Source organism: Cyprinus carpio, chromosome B2, assembly GCF_018340385.1.
Source record: "Cyprinus carpio isolate SPL01 chromosome B2, ASM1834038v1, whole genome shotgun sequence".
NCBI classification, from domain to species: domain Eukaryota; kingdom Metazoa; phylum Chordata; class Actinopteri; order Cypriniformes; family Cyprinidae; genus Cyprinus; species Cyprinus carpio.
In genome coordinates this window covers 11018958-11040038 of record NC_056598.1, presented here as the reverse complement: position 1 = coordinate 11040038, position 21081 = coordinate 11018958, and the positions used below count along the sequence as shown (strand labels likewise).

The following is a 21081-nucleotide window of genomic DNA, read 5'->3' as shown; positions in this document are numbered from 1 at the left end:
CACAATAAAATCAAACACCATGCTCAATAGTATGTCACAAGCTGTCACAAATAGTAAAAACATTCTAAACACAATAAAGCTGAAAACAGTATTGTTTAACGTTAAGAGTTATATTCTGTGACAGAAATTTGATCTGAAAGCAGCCATTTTCTGGAACTGGAATACAGCAAGGGACAACTGAATTGTGATTGAATGTGTTGTTTACTTTCAGTGACAAAGCGAACAGGACAAGAGAGACAATGGGAAAGTCAAAGCATTTATTAATACACACAATACTGAAACGGGAGGATTACAGATGCAAAGGTATAAGTACACCTTGAATGCTGCTGTTTTACCAAAAAAAAAAAAAAAACTTGGAACAGCATCCATTTACTCTCACAGACAGAAACTGATTTAATAGTTCTGCACCCATTATTTAATTAGTCACAGGCTGTTTAGGCCATTAGTTTTTTTTTCTTTTTCTGAATGCCTTTATATTAGAGATGTCTTGTCATGCTATGCAGATTGTTAAACAGCAGAATAAACTGGAGTGAACAACAAAAGAAATAAATGTGCCCATAATGACTACAAAATACTAAAATCACTTAAAACCATGCATATTTCAGAATACATTATATAAATCATCAAAACATGCATTAACACTTTACAATAAATAACACACATTTTATTTACATTATTGTATTTTTTTTATTTAACCTTAACATCTGTTTATTATGAACAAACACACTAACAGTGGTAATATATATAATACCAACATTGTTAGTACCCTGGTATTACACCACAGAGAATAACCTTCTTTCAAAATAATAATCTGAATGAAAATATTTTCTGAAATGTATATCAAATATAAACAGAGATAGAGAATCAAACTCCAGTTTTTAAAGCTTAAATACATACTAGCTTAGCAGCGTCCTGTTCAAACACAGTTATATATGCAACACAGTTATATGCAAATGTAATAATTTAACCTTTCAGCATTATTTGTTCTGCAGAAATTCAGTCGTTAACATTTTCACCCTCAAACAGAAATGAGCTGCATGTGAAATTTTGAAATGACTACCAGTTTCAGAACTCTTTGTATGTAGTATGATCTAGCAGTATGATTTAAGTGTATTAAACTCTTAATGATGTGTCTCATTTACTTTGTAGATGTGCATTTGAGAGTACAATGACTGCTAACTTACCTAAAATGCTTGTTGGCACCAAAAATAGCCTTAAATTAATCAGTCAAAACATTTAGATTCAGATGATTCACTATATAAAGACAATTTAGATAAAATAATATATTGTGGCCAAAACAACTTTATGCATGGGCACCTAAATTTAGTAATTTTTAGTAAATTTAGACTTCATAATGAATGTTTCACATGACTAAAAAACCTCCATAGACAGTGTAAACATGTAAACTACCATTCAAAATTTAGGGGTCAATATGATTTTTAAAAATGTTTTTGCTCAGAAAAAAACTTTTTGTTATAGGCTGCGTCCGAAAGCCTAGGCAGCTGACTTGCTGCCTTATGAGGCAATGATTTTGCAAGCAGCGGTTTTCCACGAAGGCACCTCATGAAACATGAAACTTCAGACAGGATTCTGAGGCAGTGTAACGGTGTAACAATCTATGACAAAATAGAACAAGTTTTGGTGATAACTAAACAAATATTTCATTACTGTAATGCTGATTTCTCGCAAATAACATCAAAAGTGCAAAAAATCTGTCAGAAATATACATTTACACACACAAACCACCAAATGCAACTTTCAGATGCCATCTTTATTTATTTTTTTAGCTCAACCATCACAGAATGGAACACACAGGATTGTGGGATATCAAAGGCAGTGAAGGATACATCTATGATGCCTTCAAAATTTTGATTCGGATGTGCTTTGATGCTTTCCCGCCTTGGAATGCTGCCTCCAAAGGCAGCATTTTTGAGCTTTCGGACGCAGCCATATTCTTTTAGCTATATTTAGCTTTATAGCTGAATAATTTTTTTTTAATCTTCTTGATCCCAAACTTTTGATGTTGTTAAGATTAAGCAAAAAAAAAAAAGGTAAACTTAGTTTTGTATCTTTTGTTGACCTCCCTATTCCGTGTTTTAAATACAGAGGCCACTGTCTATTTGTTAACACTGTTGAGACACTGTTGTCCATCTCATCCCACTTGTTTATAACTTATACAGTTAACTCGGCGAAGTCTGACCCCTCAATTTCGCCCTCATGCTCTGTTGTTATGGCAGATGGGATGCTGGTGGCCATACAGGTGGAGGCATTAGTCTCTATACTGGCTGCAGTCTCCGCACTGGTTATTGTTCCAGTGCTGCTGCTCTCTATGCTCCCAGTGTGACCACAGCTGCCACAGTTTCCCCAGAAGCAAGGCAGAAATCGTGGCATATTCGTGTAGAGCTCTTTGCAGCGCAGGCCAAACACCACGGGGCTCAGGGACTGTGCAAAACTGAAGAGGATAAAAATCGACACTGCTATGGGGAGCGTCTCCTGATGCCGGGAAATGATGATGAGAGAGGGAAGAATGTGCAGGCTCATCTGCAGGCTGTGGATGAGAATGGTGCGGCGGCCTTTACTGTTGGATCGTGTGAAATGTCCAGCACGTCTGCCTTCCAGGTAAATCACCACGTAGCTTATGATAATAAGCAGCACCAGCAATAACAGCAGTGCTAAAGCACTGGCAATGCATGCGGTGCCCTCCAAAGCCGTGGAGCACTCGATGTCCAGCCCGACCACATAGTCCCACGGAAAGCGCACACAGGCTAGGATGGTGAACACTACGGGGTTGAGTAGAGCTAGAATGCAAGCCACCAATGCGACCCAGCGGTATAAGCGCTGGACCAGAATGGGGTAGCGGAGTGGCATGCAAATGGACAGACAAGTGCTGATGGACATCAGTGTGAGGGTGATCATCAAACCTCGTGCCATCACCACCTGCAGGTCGAAGAGGATCCAACAGGTGATTCGAGAGACTGGCCAACGTAGGCTGCGAAGAGTGTGTACAGCTGCACCCATGATGTTGAAGCCGGTCACACAGACACAGTGCTGACACAATAGGATGTAGCTAGGGTTCTGATGCAGCTCCTGCTTGTTCCGCACTGTTGCTATGATGAGGCAGGTAAAGAGACCAGTGACAATGAAAGCTCCAAAATGGACAAATGATTTTATGGTCTCCAGAAGCCTATTGCTGTCAGCTAGATTGGGGCTGGTCACTTGAGAAAATGAAGAAGTAAAAAAAAAAAACAATGATAGCTAGATGGAGATCGAGAACATGAAGTCACAAATCTACAGAAGCAGATGATCATGTTGTGTTCATCTGAGAAGTTTGAGAAAACAAGAAATCCACTCACCTGTTTGAAGCACAAAAGCCAAATCCATCCGATCACTGGTGTTAGTCATTTTTGATCTGTCACTTGTTACTGGAGCTTGATTAATAAATTGTTCAATCTCAGAAAGACCTTCTTCCTCAGTTTGTTTGGAGCCAAAATGAACAACTTTGCCTTTTAGTATCCTTCCCTGTGGTCTTTGTCATGCTTATTCACAGATGCAGACTGTCCGAGTGATTCTCACCTGCAGCCAGCTGTCTATTCACAGCATCTCAGGTTCCCAACATCCCCCCCACGAATGGTCTTTTACTGTGTAGTGACACATTGCCACGCAACAGTAATCTACTGAGCGTATGAGGGGTGTGTTTTAACCACAAGCCCATAAATAACTCAAGTCTTATTATCTCAAGCATACCGTTATTTAAAATAATCAAGGAGAGCTGAGGTGATTAATTGGCACTTCTCCAATGGCTGTGAATATCTGAGATATAATTGTTGTTGACGGGTTTAATGACTGCTAAAGCTGATTCTGGATTGCCATGGTTATCTACTTATGGTTCAAAGGAATCCAGCAACAGATGAGCTGTGAAATAATTGGACTGGAATTTTTTTTTTAATTTTTTTTTGGAACTTGGATAATTGGTCGTTTTTATACCAGTGTTTTTACTAATAATTGAAGTATTTGAATATACTGTAAAACATATTATTGAAACGTGCTATTTATTTTAATGATCAAAACAGGACCGTTTTTGCAACAACATAACATTCTAAATTTTTCTACATTTTAGGTTTTTATTCACAAAAATTGGCATCTGACAGGACAATACTGTTGGAACTGTGGGAGTTATGTAGAGAAAACACATGTTGCGTAATCTCAGTTTTTGGATATATAGTTAAATAACCCCAAAGATTATTATGTGGCTATTATGTGTTTATTTTACAAGAAATGCAGCGTAAATATCATGATAAGATATATATATATATATATATATATATATATATATATATATATATATATATATATAAATATATTTCAAATATATATGAAATATATTTCACCTAAAACTGGTTCTTTGGCTAAAAAAACATTTTAGATTTGAGCAAATGTAACAGTGTGCACACTATTTGCAAGAGTGAATCTTCAATGCAAGAAAAAATAGTGCTTAGAGAAATCAGACTTAAAAAAGGCTTGGCTTTGTAGACAGTCTTCAATCGTTTACTCCAAAGGTACTGAAGAGGGATTTGGCTCATTTTTATCCTCACAGGGCGGATTCTCCTTCTGCTTCCGGCGACTAATCTGCATCTGCAGCTGCAGCTTGTTGGTGAAGAAAATTGTCCTCCAGCCAACCTCCTCAGCTAAAGCCTCCACTGTTGGTGTCACAGTGTCACAATGCTTCCTCACTGTCTGCTCCCAGAACTCCTCAGAGTTACAAAGCTGGAGAGAAAAAAGCCCACAATGGAGTTAACAGACAACGCAGACAATTTCCATGTAACCATTTAACACACAGCAACCTCAAAAAGTAATGAAAAAATGGAATAATGTAAAAATGTTAACATTTCATGTGAAATGTTTTGCTTGAAATGTGTGCTTGAGCTATTTTATTTCAAATAAAAGCCATTTGGATTTGTTAAACAACAAAGGGATTACAATAGGCCTTACCTCTCTAAACCTACGGCAGGTGCGTGAAACGACTGAAATGTCTTCAAGGTCCAGATGTACCATGATGTTGAAAAGTAAAGCATTGGGGAGATGGACAATGTAATCATAGTGTCCCTGGCATAAATTTTGGGAGTATTGCAAGATGTGAGGACCAAATACCATGCCCACTTGATCTGGATGAGACACATCAGACTTCATTTGAAATTTAGCTTAAAAATATGAAGTGTATACAAGTCTGGAATACAGGTCCTTCTCAAAAAATTAGCATATTGTGATAAAAGTTCATTATTTTCCATAATGTAATAATAAAATTAAACTTTCATATATTTTAGATTCATTGCACACACCAACTGAAATATTTCAGGTCTTTTATTGTTTTAATACTCATGATTTTGGCATGCACAGCTCATGAAAACCCAAAATTCCTATCTCAAAAAAAATTAGCATATTTCATCCGACCCATAAAAAAAGTGTTTTTTAATACAAAAAAAGTCAACCTTCAAATAATTATGTTCAGTTATGCACTCAATACTTGGTCGGGAATCCTTTTGCAGAAATGACTGCTTCAATGCAGCGTGGCATGGAGGCAATCAGCCTGTGGCACTGCTGAGGTGTTATGGAGGCCCAGGATGCTTCGATAGGGGCCTTAAGCTCATCCAGAGTGTTGGGTCTTGCGTCTCTCTACTTTCCTCTTCACAATATCCCACAGATTCTCTATGGGGTTCAGGTCAGGAGAGTTGGCAGGCCAATTGAGCACAGTAATACCATGGTCAGTAAACCATTTACAAGTGGTTTTGGCACTGTGAGCAGGTGCCAGGTCGTGCTGAAAAACGAAATCTTCATCTCCATAAAGCTTTTCAGCAGATGGAAGCATGAAGTGAGCATTGACCCTGCCCTTGATAAAACACAGTGGACCAACACCAGCAGCTGACATGGCACCCCAGACCATCACTGACTGTGGGTACTTGACACTGGACTTCAGGCATTTTGGCATTTCCTTCTCCCCAGTCTTCCTCCAGACTCTGGCACCTTGATTTCCGAATGACATGCAAAAATTTGCTTTCATCCGAAAAAAGTACTTTGGACCACTGAGCAACAGTCCAGTGCTGCTTCTCTGTAGCCCAGGTCAGGCGCTTCTGCCGCTGTTTCTGGTTCAAAAGCACACGCCTGTGCACGGTGGCTCTGGATGTTTCTACTCCAGACTCAGTCCAGTGCTTCCGCAGGTCCCCCAAGGTCTGGAATCGGTCCTTCTCCACAATCTTCCTCAGGGTCCGGTCACCTCTTCTCGTTGTTCAGCGTTTTTTGCCACACTTTTTCCTTCCCACAGACTTCCCACTGAGGTGCCTTGATACAGCACTCTGGGAACAGCCTATTCGTTCAGAAATTTCTTTCTGTGTCTTACCCTCTCGCTTGAGGGTGTCAATGATGGCCTTCTGGACAGCAGTCAGGTCGGCAGTCTTACCCATGATTGCGGTTTTGAGTAATGAACCAGGCTGGGAGTTTTTTAAAAGCCTCAGGAATCTTTTGCAGGTGTTTAGAGTTAATTAGTTGATTCAGATGATTAGGTTAATAGCTCATTTAGAGAACCTTTTCATGATATGCAAATTTTTTGAGATTTTAAAAGCCTCAGTTCATGAGCTGTATGCCAAAATCATCAGTTAAATCTTTTTAAAAACAATAAAAGACCTGAAATATTTCAGTTGGTGTGCAGTGAATCTAAAATATATGAAAGTTTAATTTTATCATTACATTATGGAAAATAATGAACTTTTATCACAATATGCTAATTTTTTGAGAAGGACCTGTAGTATGAAGCACAATAATATATCCTAACACGGACTGAATGACTCACTTTGCAGACGACGGTCTTCTAAAAAGTCTTCATGTGATTCTCTCAGTTGTCCTGGTGGTGTGTTCCTGCAGTCTGATCTCAAAGATATCTTCCACCAGCTCCAAATTACCTGCAGTGAAGGATGTTTGTAATTGTGATAAATAATATCAAACAATAAAGATCTTGAAGTTATTTTCCAGATTACATTTTGTAGGATCTTCAGTAGACACCAATAACTAACGCCTTTATGTAAAACACTTAAATTTTTACATTTCAGTGTGATCATTAAAGCTAGTAACTTGTACAAAAAACTTGTGCCAAAAGTCTGCAATCCCAGACATGATGAAGACACGCATGTATTAATTTTGTTCTCTACCACCAAGCAGTTTGGTAACATTTGTGATTTGTAACTTACAATTTAGCCTTGCGTTTGGACGGTCTAGAAGAGAAGAGATAAACAAACAGCACACTTTTGGTCATGCCGCTAACTGGTGTTAACAACATAAACAACTCGACAAACCTGAGATTTTGTTATTGCAAAGTGGAAATAGTCCTTTATTGGTGCAGGACCTTGTCCACTGATCTCAAAGAGAGTTTCTCCCAGTAAACTCGCCATTTCCGGATTCCGTTGACGCGTTACCAGGACAACATAAACTCCACAACCTGGCAGCCTGCGTCATCTCCAGAGCATGGGCGTCGCCATTCAAACATGTATGTTTATAAGCTTTTTAACATTTCTATTTAAAACGATATAAGAAGAGGTAGAATAAGACAAATAATAAGTTAGCAATCATATGAAATTAGTATTAATAAAATAATAATTTGTACTACAGAGTGTGCACAGAAGAACACAAAAATGGCTTGTACATTTTCATACGTTTAATGAGGCTCAGAGGTGACATGAGTGCAATTAAATTCATAAATTCATGTGGAGATTAATGTTTTAAATATAAAATTTTGAATACAGAAATATTAAATACCTAAAAATGAAACTGAAACCGCAAGCAAGCGGCGAAGGTCACTGCTTTTAACACTGAATCATTCCTTCAATTGATTCGTTTGAACAGCTGATTCATTCAGGAATGAAGCAAGTGACTGTCTTTATGAATGGGTGATCATGAATCACTGACTCAAAAGATTCATCCAAAAACGCACTTTTATTCATTAATGAAACACCGCTGTTTGCTTTTAGAGATGCGCAGCGGCTCAGCTGTTACTTTGGGCGAATTACAAACGAAAGTGAAGTTATGCCCTATTCGCTTAGAAGGGCAGAGCACTTGAAGTGTGTTCTTTGAAGGGTGTAGGGCATTACTGTGTCTCGTAAGCGTTTGGTACTCCCTTGGTGAAGGGAATGGCCATGTTACATTGACAACGCTGCGCGTGCAGCATTCAGCACTCCGTAAGTTGTTGCAAATAAATCTTCTTATTATTTTATTCAAAAATTGTCTAATTGTGTCTTATTTAGAACGTTTTCAATCTAAACTAACTTACACTATCGTCTTAAATCATATTTTTATCACTGACAAATAAGTTTTCTTACATTAAAATAGACTAATTTAATTAGCCTATTCTATTTATGTTTGTGTGAACTCGAAATCAACCCAAACTTTGCTTTAAGATCACATAATCACAAACGGAAATCACTTCCGTGAAGTGACCTTCGCATGTTCCCTTCCCTAAGGGACTTCTGGAAGGGCCCTTCGTGAAGGGATTCATTTGTTCGCATTCGTTTGGAACGTCCCTAACCAACGGCGCCCCCTTCCCGAAGTGCCCTTCAAGGGTGCAAAAAAGCCGTTTGGAATTCGCCCAAATTTATTTGGAACATTTTTTTCGTTTATGAAATAGAGCAAAATCAGGCTGTACTTATTTCGTGAACTGTTGTATTAAATCAATATCACATTTGCAAACTTTAATAATTATCAAAAGCTGTTACTTCTTATCGCGATCTGTGAGCGCACAGAAAATGAGTGCGCGCAAGTGAGTTTTCAAGACTGAAGCACGTGCAAATGATACATCGCGTCATCTGCCATCGCGTAATAAGCGCGGACGTTTCGTGGTTTTGTAGATTTGTTATTAATATGCGGGATTGAGTTGAGTTATTATTGTTTGCTGTTTTTTCTCTGTTAATTTCAAGTCCTGTGTTCTTGCGAGCAGCGTTATGTTGTCAGTGAGAAGCTGCAGCCGTGGCGTGGATGATTTTTGGTGTGCGGCAGAACAACAACAATGCGCTACATGTTTCTTTTCCCCTCAGTTTTTTTCCAATTGACGGAAATTTGTCATAGATTTGTCATAGCAAAGCATCTGAATACTTAATTTACATCAATTCAGTATTTCAAGGCTTTTTTTTTTCCTGTAACTGCAAAGTTCCGTGTTTATGGCTTTGTTACCGCGTATTTTAGTGTAGCCTAGATGTGAACAATTAAAATGTGAAAAAAGTAAATGGTTTAATTTTTTTTATTATTATTATTTGGAATATAATGAATATTGAATTTATGATTCTACTATTCTACTATTTATAAAAATAACCCGTCATCATACATCTTTGTTGACAAAAAATAAAATGGATGATTTCATCTGGCAGCTTTAACAGAATAAATGTAGAACTCATGAACCTGGTCATATGTATAAATTTGTTAATTAAAATGTTCTAAAGAACATCTGATGACCGTTCATGCAAGAACAGAGGGGTTTAAGTAATTGATGAAGAAAAAAAACAACAACAGGTGTCTCTCAGTCTGTGGGTGTCAATTTGATTCATTAGTTCCATCTGCTTTTTGTAAACGCAGCCCAAGATGAATCTGAATTTTTCAGCATTAAATCTTTCTCTTCTTTGCTATTATTTACATTACTAATTGAAATAACACTGCCAGCTAAGTTTACAATACATTCTTAATGTCACTTATGCTCACCACTGCATTTACTTAACATAAATAAAGACAGTAATATTGTGAAATATTATTACAATTTAAAATTCCATTTTCTATTTGAATATATTTTAAAACGTAATTTCCTTTCTGGCAAAGCTGAATTTTCAGCAGTCATAACTCCAGTCTTCAGTGTGACATGCTCCTTCTAATACGCTGATTGGGCGCAGAAGAAACATTTCATATTATCATCAATGTTAAAAACAGTGGTGCTGCCAAATAGTTAACACCCTTTTCGTTCAAAACCATTAAAAATATTCTTAATTATTCCAAACTATTGTCCAGCAGTGTAAAGTGGGAGATATTAACATTATAACCATACATATCACTTAGTTAGAACAAACTAAAAACTCAAGCAATGCTCAAGGAAGTACTAAAAACAATAAAATGAAACAAACAGATGCATGTTACACAGTATTTAAAAATCATTTAATATTTTATACATATATTTATATATGTACACATTAACTTGTATACCTGTAATGGTAACTTTTGATGTTGTCAAAAATCCATCAACGGAGATCACCGCAGGTCAGACCTGTCAATTTCCCAAGGTGCAGCAATAGAGACCCAGAGGGGAGATCATAGAAAAGCGAAATCTACCACTTACATCTACTTCAGTCCTTTTGTGCTGTATAGACACCTGCTTTTTTATCTACATAGTGCTGAGCTCCTCTGCCCTAACAACAGATGTCAGGTTTTAATCCAAACCATGTTTTCTTACCTCCTTGAGGCGATTAGTGGTATCTATTCCTCACAATGTGTTTTGGCCTCAACAGAACGAAACATTTCTGCTAGAGCAGGTGCGAAGGACAAACTGAAGTTGTTTGTAACAGCTAATCACAGCATCCCTAGACACCATTGTGTTCCGCTGTACGGTCACAGTTTCTTTGTGAATAACATGGTTTTAAAAGGACTACAAATGCTGATATGCACAAGGAGCTTACTTTCTAGGCATAAAACATTACTTATTGAGTCGAAGGCATAAATGAGGAGGGTTTTGTCCAGAATACACAGATGGGTGGGGAAGACCGTCACCTGCATATCCACAGCTCTTTCTCTAGAAATGTCGAAGACTCAGTGCAGTAAATACAAAATCTGAATACTTTCAGATTCTTGAAGACAACGTTTTAGAGCATTGGTGATGCGGAATGTGTGCATGAGATGTGGCGTAAAAAGCAATTTAAAGAAAGGGGTTTGTGGAGGAACCTCCTGTGGGGTATGGTCCTGCCGGACCTCCACCCTGAAAAGAAGAAGACAAGACAATGTAACCATCAGAGTTGATGAAGAAACATTGTTCTGAAGGTGTCATTCATAGCAAAAACAAATGAGCACATTAGAAGTGCTGTTACTTTTCAAAGGAAATTTGACTTGGCCAGGATTGGAACTAGGAACCACTGCATTAAGCATCTTCAGTGTAGCCTAATATCAGAAAAGACTTAGCGATTAACGCATTAAAAGTAGTTTGGTGCTAATTTAAAACGTTTCAAACATTAATAAATAAATTGTGTTTTTTTTTTTTTGACACATTTTATCTTAATGTGTAAAACTTTTTGTTGTACTCATAATAGTTTTCTACAATTGTTTTAATTATGTTATAGGGCTGCCACTAATGATTTTGCTGATTATGTAAATCTGTTTTATTATGTCTTCAATTAATTAGATAAAAAAAATAAGCTCTTTATTTTTGGCATTTAACCAGTAAATTATTCTACTGCCTGCCCAATGTTGTCCTACAAACAATGTGCAAATTAAATATAGTGAACGGATCTGTTTAGTCTACACCATACGTTATGTGAAAAAAGGGTTAAAATATTAACATTACATTTTAAAACTAGACAAAAAACGAGTGTAAATATGGGATGGCATACATAAGGAGGTAAGATTGGCTGACGGAGAAAGCCCTGAGTAGTGACACCAAAGTCACTTCTCTTTTGTTCGTCAAATAAGAGAATTTATTATTGTGTATTCATATAATAATAATTGCTAGCTAGAATCGCTACTTCTACAAAATGTAATTTTAATTTTTGTGGAATGTGGGACTTAAAACACTGGCAACAATATGATATCTAAAAAGTGCAGTGAAGATTAAAAGGTTTTCAGACCTGTAGCTTGTTTACTTTGCAGTTACTTTTGGGACAACATTGTTACATGGTTGCCAAAAAAAAAGGCAAAAGTTAAAAACTAACCTAATATGGGTGCACTGTCTGTGTTCCAGGGTTTAGTTCATAGAAGCATTTTGGATTTCAAGATGACTTTTGTCGTCTTTCGATTAAATCACCATTATTTCTGCATTCCAGTTTTAAACAAAATTAGAGTTTTCTTATTTTTCCATTTAATTTCTTTATTCTTTAATTTTTCCTTTATTTAAGGTTAGTAACTATAGATTTTAACACATTACAGACTACAGCTCTTACAAGTTTTAGAACACAAACACAACAGCTCCCAGCTCTCTAAACAAAAAACAAGCAGCTTTGTCAAAATTATAGCTGATGTAACACAAGAAAAGGGCTCATGAACTGAGAATTCAGTATTTCCTTGATCTTTTGAAATGTAAGGGGTCATTGTGCTATAAAAACATTCCATAAGTTTCAGAAATCAAAACTTTGTTGCTATACTAAATACAGCTTATATTGAAGGCAGTTTGCCAAAACGACAGCTTTTGGAACATGCCACTCTATGATGTAATAGTGTGGCTGAACCCCGCCTCTGCAGAAGATCAACACCTGCTTCTATATCACTGCCTGTTTAGCCCCACCCACCGGTCCATGTTGTGGAAAAACAGTCAATGTTGGGAAAGAGTGGATGAACTTTATTTTTTAACGAAGATCCAGACCGCATCAGTAAGAATTTGGTCCTTTGTTTACTTGGATTCACCGTGGATTCGTTTACAAACAAGGCACAATTCGATGCAGGATCTTCAGAAAGATTGAAACTAAAATACGATGCTGTGCCGACTATACTGAATCTGACAGTAATGCCGCACAAGTGTTTTTATTACATGGTCACTAATGCTTTGTCTCTTCTTACAGATCTTGACAACATTATAAGTGGACATCAGAAAACAGAACACAATAAAAAACAAAGGCAGTTCATGACCCCTTTAAATATTTTGTTGGACTATGAGGGGCCTTTGAATATTGTGTTGGATTATGGGGGACGTTGAGTCCTAAAGGTTAAGAACAACCATTTTAAAATAATGAATGAAGGATTTCTATCATACTTTGTATTTACATCCTAGCCACTGGCTTGCTTACCATGAATGGGTTGCTGGAGATGCCAGGTCCTGTGACCGCCTGCCCATAGTTACCCAAAGGTTTGGCCTGTCCATAGGCTGGAAAGCCCCCTGAGGAGGACCATAAAAGAAGAACGGCTATGGAGCTAATGTATTACACTGAGAGACAATGCTGAAGCACTGAACCTGCTACTCCATCACATGCAACACCAAAACTCACATCAAAGCATGAAAATCAAAAAGAGCTGATGCTTAATAAAATACAAATCAAGCCTTTCTCATGACTTATAAGAGTATGCATAAAAGAAAGGCATAAGCCACTGGGGGATCGGGCCACCGCACACTCACAAAAACACAAATATAGTCTCACATACCATTGGGCTGTTGGTGGAAGGCTGCAGGTGGGGGAAAGGGACCTTGGCCAGGGAATTGCTGCTGGAAGGTCCCACTAAAACTGGTTGGCAGGCAGTAACTGGATGTGTTCCCAAAGCCAGCTGGCATGCTCATAGAGCCTGTGCCAAATGAGGCTAAAGTAAATAAAAGGAGACCAGAGGAGGAGTAGCAACATGTTTCACCTGCTCATTCCTTAAATGGACACACACATAACGGGCATGCTGATGTCGACCAAAGCTAGGTTTTACCTGAGGCTGCTGCTCTTCCATTGGTTTGGAATGGATTTGTGGACATGGGCTCCTGAACCATCCCAGCCGCCACAAATGGGTTTGTGGAGGGGGCAGCTACACAATAAAAAGAGTCGAGTCAGTTAAAAAAACAAATGTTAAAACAAACTTACTTAAACGAGTTTTGCAGCTCCACCTGCAAAACCCTGTTGCATGTTGGGTAGTCCTGGCTGAGTTGGAGGTGCAGCAGCTCCTGGGACACCTCCAAACACACTGGTAGCACATGCACACACAAAAAGACATACGTGAGCGCACAAAAAAGATTAAAGCCTAAAAAGTAAGGTGGATTGTGTAGCAAGTAATAGAGTAATCTCTCACCCTTGTACGCTTCCACTAGTGGCGGTTGAACTGAGGGCACTGTCAAGCTCAGCCAAGGCAGCGTAACGGTCCTCTGTTGATAAACTGCTCTGAGGCGGGGCAGGAGCCATACTGGGTAGTGGAGGAATGGACATGCCTCCCCCTGAATGGCAAAAATGATCTTTAGCCTAAATTTATTCAAGATTCTTATTGGATTAAATAAACACATAAGGATCAACAACAAAACAGTTTTCACAATAAGAAAACTGATAAAGGGTGCACTCTTTGTATTCATGCTGGTTTGTTATTATGGCTTTTATCAAATTTCCAAGATAATGACGTGGTATTACCATCAATTAAAAATTAATACATATTATTTACTATTAAATAATAATATCTAATATCTATTAAACATTGAATCAAAACCTTAAAAAACTTGTTGCTTGGGCAATTAACTAATATACTAAAATAACTTAAATACAAAGTTACATAGAAATATAAAAACAAAATAATAAAAAGGAAAGCACATAACTAACATTACTCAAATTAAAATGAGGACTAAAAACACAAAGTTCATTCAAAATGTTAATAAATACTGTAATAGTATATAAATAATACTTAAACAACACAATTTACTTTTTAACGCGGGTTGCTCCACATGACATTAACAACCTGAATTAACCTTGCTTTTTCACACAGTTCTGCAGGGGTCCTCTCTAGGATATATTTTCCTATTTTATACTCAATTTATGTTAATTAATTGATTTTTTACCCATATACTTTGGTCGCACCACATGACTTTTGGTTCTAACAAAGGTTTTTCAAATATTAATATGCAGTTTTGTTTAATTATTTTTCCCCCTAGGAAATTTTAAGTTAAGATTATGTCCAACTACTTAATAATGTTTTCTTTTCAAGACTAAATTCTTTTATTGATTTTTGAAAATGATTATTTCTTCATTATAATATCAGGACAGTTGTATCACCCTGACTTTTCTGACTTCATGCACCCAGAATGAATTTTAATTCAGAAATGAAAAACATGCTCATTATAGAAGAGTTGATTGAAGTCATTCTATGTATGAACTGCATTTTAAATGTATTATTAAATAAATCAATAGATGAAGATTAAAAAAAAAAAAATAATTCACTGACCCATCCTCTTCCTTAAATGACTGGTACATTACTGTTAAAGTAAGACAACAGCAACAACAGCACAGATGTGACATTTAGCCGATTACATTCTGCAACAGCCATGAAAGGAAATGGAAATAACCGTGAGCATAACACACAATGGATAGGGCAGGGTGTGGTACCTGTGTGGGGTTGTTGAAGGGAAGGCTTTGAGGGGGGTGATGTGCCAAAATGTGACGGTACACTGGCATTTCCAAAGGAATCAAAGTTGGCAAAGTCTGTGGTGGAATTATTTTGTGCTACACGTGGCACAGGGTGAACAAAATACATGAATGAACAGGACTGATGAGGAAAATTAAGTGACAGTGTGAAATCATGGTTCTGACATAAATTTAGGCAACCCAAAGCAAAACAGTGAGCTGACTGACATCATATACAAATGGTTGGTAGGCTGGAATAGTTGACATCACGAGATTTCAAGCAGTGACATTTAAAAGGACTGTTCATCCAAAAATGAAAATTCTGTCTTCATTTACCCACCCTCATGTCAACTGCTTTTATACCTATAGTGAAAATCACTTTCCCCACATTATTTTTAAAATTTTTTGTGTTACTTAGAAGAACGCAAGCCATGCAGGTTTGGAACAACATGAGGGTGAGCAAATGAAGACCATTTTCATTTTTGGGTGAACTTTACCTTTAAACGAATGACAGAAAGCTACAAAATGATTAATAGTGGTGAAACAATTAAAGGAACTTGTTACCAGCCACAGCATCTACATGAGCTCTTCACCTTATACATAAATTAGAGCTGTCAATCTATTAAAAATTGTTACCTGAGGGCCTGTTAAAATGTGCAAAATTAGCAAAGTTTGAGGAGCTGGAAGTTTGAGCTTGAGGGGCAGCAAAAATATCTCCACCCAAGTCAGAGAGGAGGTCAAACTTCTTCTCCTGGCCTGCAGACTGAGCCTGAACACGACTGGTCACTGGGGACTGAGAGAGAAATGCGGGGGAGTCATGAAGAGGAATACAGGGCATAACCTGGTTTTTGTGAAGAAGAACTGACTGTTCTGTGGGTACAAATGTCAAGGTGGTTGTGCGTCATTACCTGGTTGGCTGGAGTCTTGGTAAGATGCAGGGTTTTGAGGGGCTGGGGAAGAACCTCTGGGGTGCTACTGGTACTGCTAGCAGATGAACCAGATATTGAGGCCTGCACAGAGGCGATCACCTTGGCTTGTTCTGGGGGAACATACCTGCAAATGATGATGGGACAATAATAGAGCTGTCAACTTGTAGGCCAACCTGAAAGGCTAATTTGCCACAGGCACCCTGGGGAGTTTTTAGAATAAAAATTTTTGATTTATGAGTAAAATAAGGTCTGTGACTGGTTAACATGACTTCAAGAGCAAATCAGCAAATGTGTTAGGAGCCAATATTTTCTGTTATAAATTTTTTGTCAAAATTATTCCATGGCGCTTCAGGTCTGTCAGATGTCAGATAGTGTTCCTGCTAAAATGTGGATTTAGAGTTCTTTTTAGCATTTTTTATTTTATTTTTGCATATATTGGGAAGAGAGTACAGCCTTGGAAACTTAGTGTAGTTTCCTGATTCTACAAAGGATGTTGGGGTTTCCATCAGAATTTACTGAATAATTGATTTCAGAACCTCTGTATAAAATTGAACAGCTTTATAGCACTACAATAACAATAATGCCAGTTAAAACGATGAAACTGCATAATCTCAGAAGCATTTGTCTCATCAGACACGTGTACAAAGCAAAAAGCAACATGCTGCTACACAAAAACACACAACACAAAAGAAGGATGGATCTGACCAGAGACTCCTTACCATCTTTTCTTCTCATATTTCTCCTGAAGAAACTCTTTGACTTTCTGAGGTTCACGGAAATCTGGGACACGGAGCTCTTGTCATCATACAACCCCAGCCAGATGTGCTTGCAGCCCTGAGAAAAAAAAAGTTGAACCTCAGTATGTTTATATATTCTAATGTACCCTTTGTGTAAAAGTATGTAGTACCTCGTTGCTGTGTTTTTGTAAGAACTCGATTTCCTGTTGGGTGAAAGTTGTCATAGAGATGGACTTCACTCTGTGTGGAGGGTTGAGGCCTCGCCTGGGGTACAAATCAAATGACATAAGCATCACAGATTGGTCACGGCACAGACAATACTAAACTTCGAGAGCCCTACTTCTACCACTCATACATTATTAGTGGTGCTTCTATTTGTTATTCTTTTAGACAAACTTTCTTCGCACTTTAAGCACAAATGATACCTCAAAACATTTTTTTTTCCAAGAGAGATTTTCTATAACATTTCTAAATGATGATCAAACTAAATATTTTTGTTGTAAGTCTAGCATAATTATTTGTTGATTTTTGGCATTGTCAGTTAATAACTAAATTTGACATAATATTAACATGTAAAATACATTTAAAATCATTTTAATTATGAATCAATTATTTCTTACAAAAATGAGAGAAAAAAAAATCCTATACACTTGCACTGAAAAGTGTGACAAGCCACGAAGAAGCCAGAGCCAAGCTATCAGCCCAGACACCAAAATAGCAATATATCAGCATGCCATGGCTATATGAATGAACCATGAGGGTGGCCTCTTTTGACACGAGTGGTGTACTGAAGCACCATTAAGAGGCCTTAGGCTTTGTTTGGGGTCTCTGGGGGCCCCTGTCCTATTTAGTTGTATCTTAGCACCAGAATAGAATAAAGACACTTAAATCAGGGGCGACTTATTGGACTAAGAATTGTAAATTGAGGCTCACTGCGGAGCCCCAAAGCCTTTTGGGGGCCCTCGGAGGCTCTTATGGGTCCCTGTCATATTTAGTCATATCCCTGCACCAGAATTAGTGGTCGCCAAGAATTACCTGAATTAGTATATCGCCAAGGCCAATATATCGGTCGATATTTGCCATTTTTTAAATATCGGCATTGGCCAATAAGTTTTTCTGCGTGGCCGATGTATTCGAGGAGGGACTTTTATTTTGACAGAACACAGAGTCCTCACATTCTACCTCCTGTTTACTGTCGTTGTTAACAGTTCTGTCTAATACAGATAGAAGTCTGTCTAATAATCCGATAGAACGGTTAAACAAAGAAATTAATGTACACAGAAAGTATTATAACGATTGCTTTTATATTATTAGTAATAGAAAGGCAACAATTATAATACTTTCTCATTTGCCGTCAGTATTAAGCTAATACGCATTTATATAATTTAAACAAATATTTGAATGACTAATGAACATTTAATTTCACAAACCTTGCAAACTTAGTCGAATCCAGCTGTGAGATCTTGTGAAGTGTGCATTTTTATCCAGCATGATCGCGTGTTCTCTGTGTGACGGTCGGTCCGTGTGAACTGAATGCTTTTAACTCGTGATTTCAAATTATGCTGCGCTTTATGCATTTGCTCACTGTCATATTTATGTCAGTTTCTCTGTGTGCTGTATGTAAAATGAGTGTTATCCTTGCTTTATTTGAAATGATTCCCAATGCACACAAACTTCCGAGAATTCTGAGTGCCTTGTTGGTTACAGTGTTTACTTCCTTTTTATTTATATTTTTATTAAATATTTATTTATTTGTGAAAAATACTTTGTCATTTAAGTATGTTTATTTTACATATTATTTTTTTAATCCATTGTCAAGTGATTTCAAATTTCTTAAATATGAATAATAATAATAATAAAAATTATATTGGCTTTATATTGGCCCCCCTGTTTGCCAAGATATCAGCATCAGCTGTCAAAAAAACCAATATCCGTCAACCACTAACCAGAATGTCATAAAGACACTGACCACAATGGTGGCCCTTTTGACTTAAGACACTAAACTGAGGCCCTGCATGGAGCTCCAAAGCCCTCTGGGGGCCCCCGTCTTATTTATTCACATCACTGCACCAGAATTTCATGAAGACACTGACATTGAGGGTGACTTTTTTGACTTAGGACCCTAAATTGAGGCCCTGTGTGGAGCCCCAAAACCCTCTGGGGCCCCCAAGAAGATAATAGTTGTCCCCTGTTGTATCTCAGTACCAAAATGGCTCTTCTGACTGGCTAGTGAACTGACATGGGCCCCAAACTCAGCACCACAATATCATACAGACATTGTCTGTAAGTTCAAAACCACTCACATTTTCTTCAGTTCATCCAGTTATCGACATAATCTATGCATAAGCACCTGTCGTGTTTAAACATGGGTGTGTCACCCGTTGAATACAATACTTTCCGAACACACACTCACAAATAACACCAACGTCACACTGTCTTATTTGAATAGGAGCCGGTCCTATTTGAAAAGTTCGGCTGCTTTGGCCCTGAATCTCGTGCTATTTTTGTGAAAGCTGATGTTATGATGATGTTAGAAAGGCAGCTGGGACACATTCTGCAGATGATCTCTCAGATGGGAGGGGTTGTTAGGCGTCTGCCCGTGCAGACTCTTGGGGGAAAACAACAAGTTCATACACCATCTGTTTGAATATGAGGGGCTTCGTTAAAAACTTACAGTATTCCGGAACAGGTGGTGCACACAAACGAGCCCACTGTCATGTTGGCGTAGGTCGGGCCGCGCTGATCGCAATCAAAGCATTTCCTATTGGGAGGCAGGCTGGTCATCTCCCGGAGCATCTTCAAGTGTTTCTCCTCCTGTTTTCGTTTGGCACTCGCCGCCATCCCGAAATAATAAAGCTGTCGAGTCTAGGGCAGGTGGAGCTGTGAGTTATTGGTAAATCTAGTGCAGAAACACGCCCGGCAGCGCTGGAAAACCGTTCCACATAGGACAGCCAGGAATAGCCATAAACGTCTGGTTCTTCACTGGACTGATGTGGAGCGCTAGAGGCTGTGCATGTCAATACTGCCACCTACTGCACCGGCTGGTACACGCCTCTGCTGGCACACGTTCAAAAACACCATAAAAAGCTCCTTAATTAATTAGGTAGGTTCAGAATCTTTAGACTCTTAGGAAATTACAGCGATGGTAGAGTGCCTGATGGTAATAGTTTGGTATTAAATGATTGCCATGTTATTTACATGGTACTCAAATGTACTTTGAACACAATTAAACTATAAGAGAGTAGAAAAGCCACGGTATCATGTCTAAAAAACAAGACAGATCATTAGTTGGTACTTTGTAGTTTGTGGATGTATCAAATGCAAATAAATGCAAACATAAAGCACAAAGTGCATCTGACACCAGAGTTAAGGGTAAGTTGATTAATAAGTAGCCCTTTGTGAATGAGTGAGTGAGTTACTCACTTTGTGACAAAGTGAATGTTGTACAATGAGCTGTTTTTTTTTTTTTTTTTTTTTGGAAATTTAAAGTTGTTTAGCATTTTAAAAATTCTAATTTGAACACTTGAAATCTTAATTGTTCAGTGATTTAATGTTCTGCTAGTAAATAGCAAATTATAGGTTGTATATTATGAAGAATAGAAATAAAATGCAGAATTGAAATATTTCGTAGAATGGTATCAAATTAACATGTTGGTAACACCAAATTAACAATGGAACAAAGTCTTTATGAACTAAAAAAATATGAACCATTTTATGTTATTGATCATCATTTCTTACTTTGATAAATAAAAGAAATATCACATGAAAATTGTGTTTTTAATAGCTTTTGTGAAGCATTGTTTCAACTGTACTCTGTCTACAAATGTTACTACTGTCTAATAAGTGTTACTGTTTATGGGTTATGGACTCGGTTTAAAGTTAAAATGCTTTAGTGATGGATTAGTTACTTGTAAACATGCAGATTTTCACTTCAAAAGATCGACTGACTGGTGTTGATTACTTGTAGATTATTGTGATGTTTTTTATCAGCTGTTTGGACACTCATTCTGACGGCACCCATTCACTGCAGAGGATCCACTGGTGAGCAACTGATGTAATGCTACTTTAAATTTCTGTTCTGAAAAGGAAACAAACTTATCTACATCTTAGATAGCCTGTGGGTGA

At 37.7% G+C, this 21081-nt stretch overlaps 3 protein-coding genes across 3 annotated transcripts; all 3 read right to left on the bottom strand.

Moving 5' to 3' along the window:
- Positions 1–290: 290 nt before the first annotated feature.
- On the bottom strand, positions 291–4284 carry LOC109110736 (olfactory receptor 2T2-like). Its single transcript, XM_042718008.1, has 2 exons — positions 3354–4284; positions 291–3215 (listed from the first exon to the last, which is right to left on the bottom strand). The coding sequence occupies exons 1-2, from the start codon at positions 3400–3402 to the stop codon at positions 2173–2175; spliced, it is 1092 nt and encodes a 363-aa protein (XP_042573942.1). The 5' UTR covers positions 3403–4284; the 3' UTR covers positions 291–2172.
- Positions 4285–4383: 99 nt separating this feature from the next.
- On the bottom strand, positions 4384–7859 carry LOC109054414 (F-box only protein 36-like). Its single transcript, XM_042719304.1, has 4 exons — positions 7341–7859; positions 6842–6950; positions 4990–5162; positions 4384–4764 (listed from the first exon to the last, which is right to left on the bottom strand). Exons 1-4 carry the CDS (start codon positions 7434–7436, stop codon positions 4546–4548), a joined length of 597 nt encoding a protein of 198 aa, XP_042575238.1. The 5' UTR covers positions 7437–7859; the 3' UTR covers positions 4384–4545.
- A 2295-nt stretch (positions 7860–10154) lies between these two features.
- On the bottom strand, positions 10155–19960 carry LOC109054403 (arf-GAP domain and FG repeat-containing protein 1-like). Its single transcript, XM_042718007.1, is given in 13 exon segments — positions 10155–10987; positions 13002–13090; positions 13354–13506; positions 13621–13716; positions 13796–13872; positions 13978–14119; positions 15273–15389; positions 15927–16083; positions 16199–16343; positions 16939–17008; positions 17011–17053; positions 17127–17220; positions 19631–19960. Coding segments are annotated over 13 exon segments (1410 nt in total). The 5' UTR covers positions 19798–19960; the 3' UTR covers positions 10155–10927.
- Between the last annotated feature and the right edge of the window lie 1121 nt (positions 19961–21081).

Coding starts and splice junctions, on each gene's coding strand:
- LOC109054414 (XM_042719304.1), bottom strand. CDS start 7,436: ATGGCGAGTTTACTGGGAGAAACTCTCTTTGAGATCAGTGGACAAGGT. Junction 6,951..7,340: donor TTGCAATAACAAAATCTCAG/GTTTGTCGAGTT, acceptor CCTTCACTGCAG/GTAATTTGGAGCTGGTGGAA. Junction 4,765..4,989: donor CCTGCCGTAGGTTTAGAGAG/GTAAGGCCTATT, acceptor TTTTCTCTCCAG/CTTTGTAACTCTGAGGAGTT.
- LOC109110736 (XM_042718008.1), bottom strand. CDS start 3,402: ATGACTAACACCAGTGATCGGATGGATTTGGCTTTTGTGCTTCAAACA. Junction 3,216..3,353: donor GGCTTTTGTGCTTCAAACAG/GTGAGTGGATTT, acceptor CATTTTCTCAAG/TGACCAGCCCCAATCTAGCT.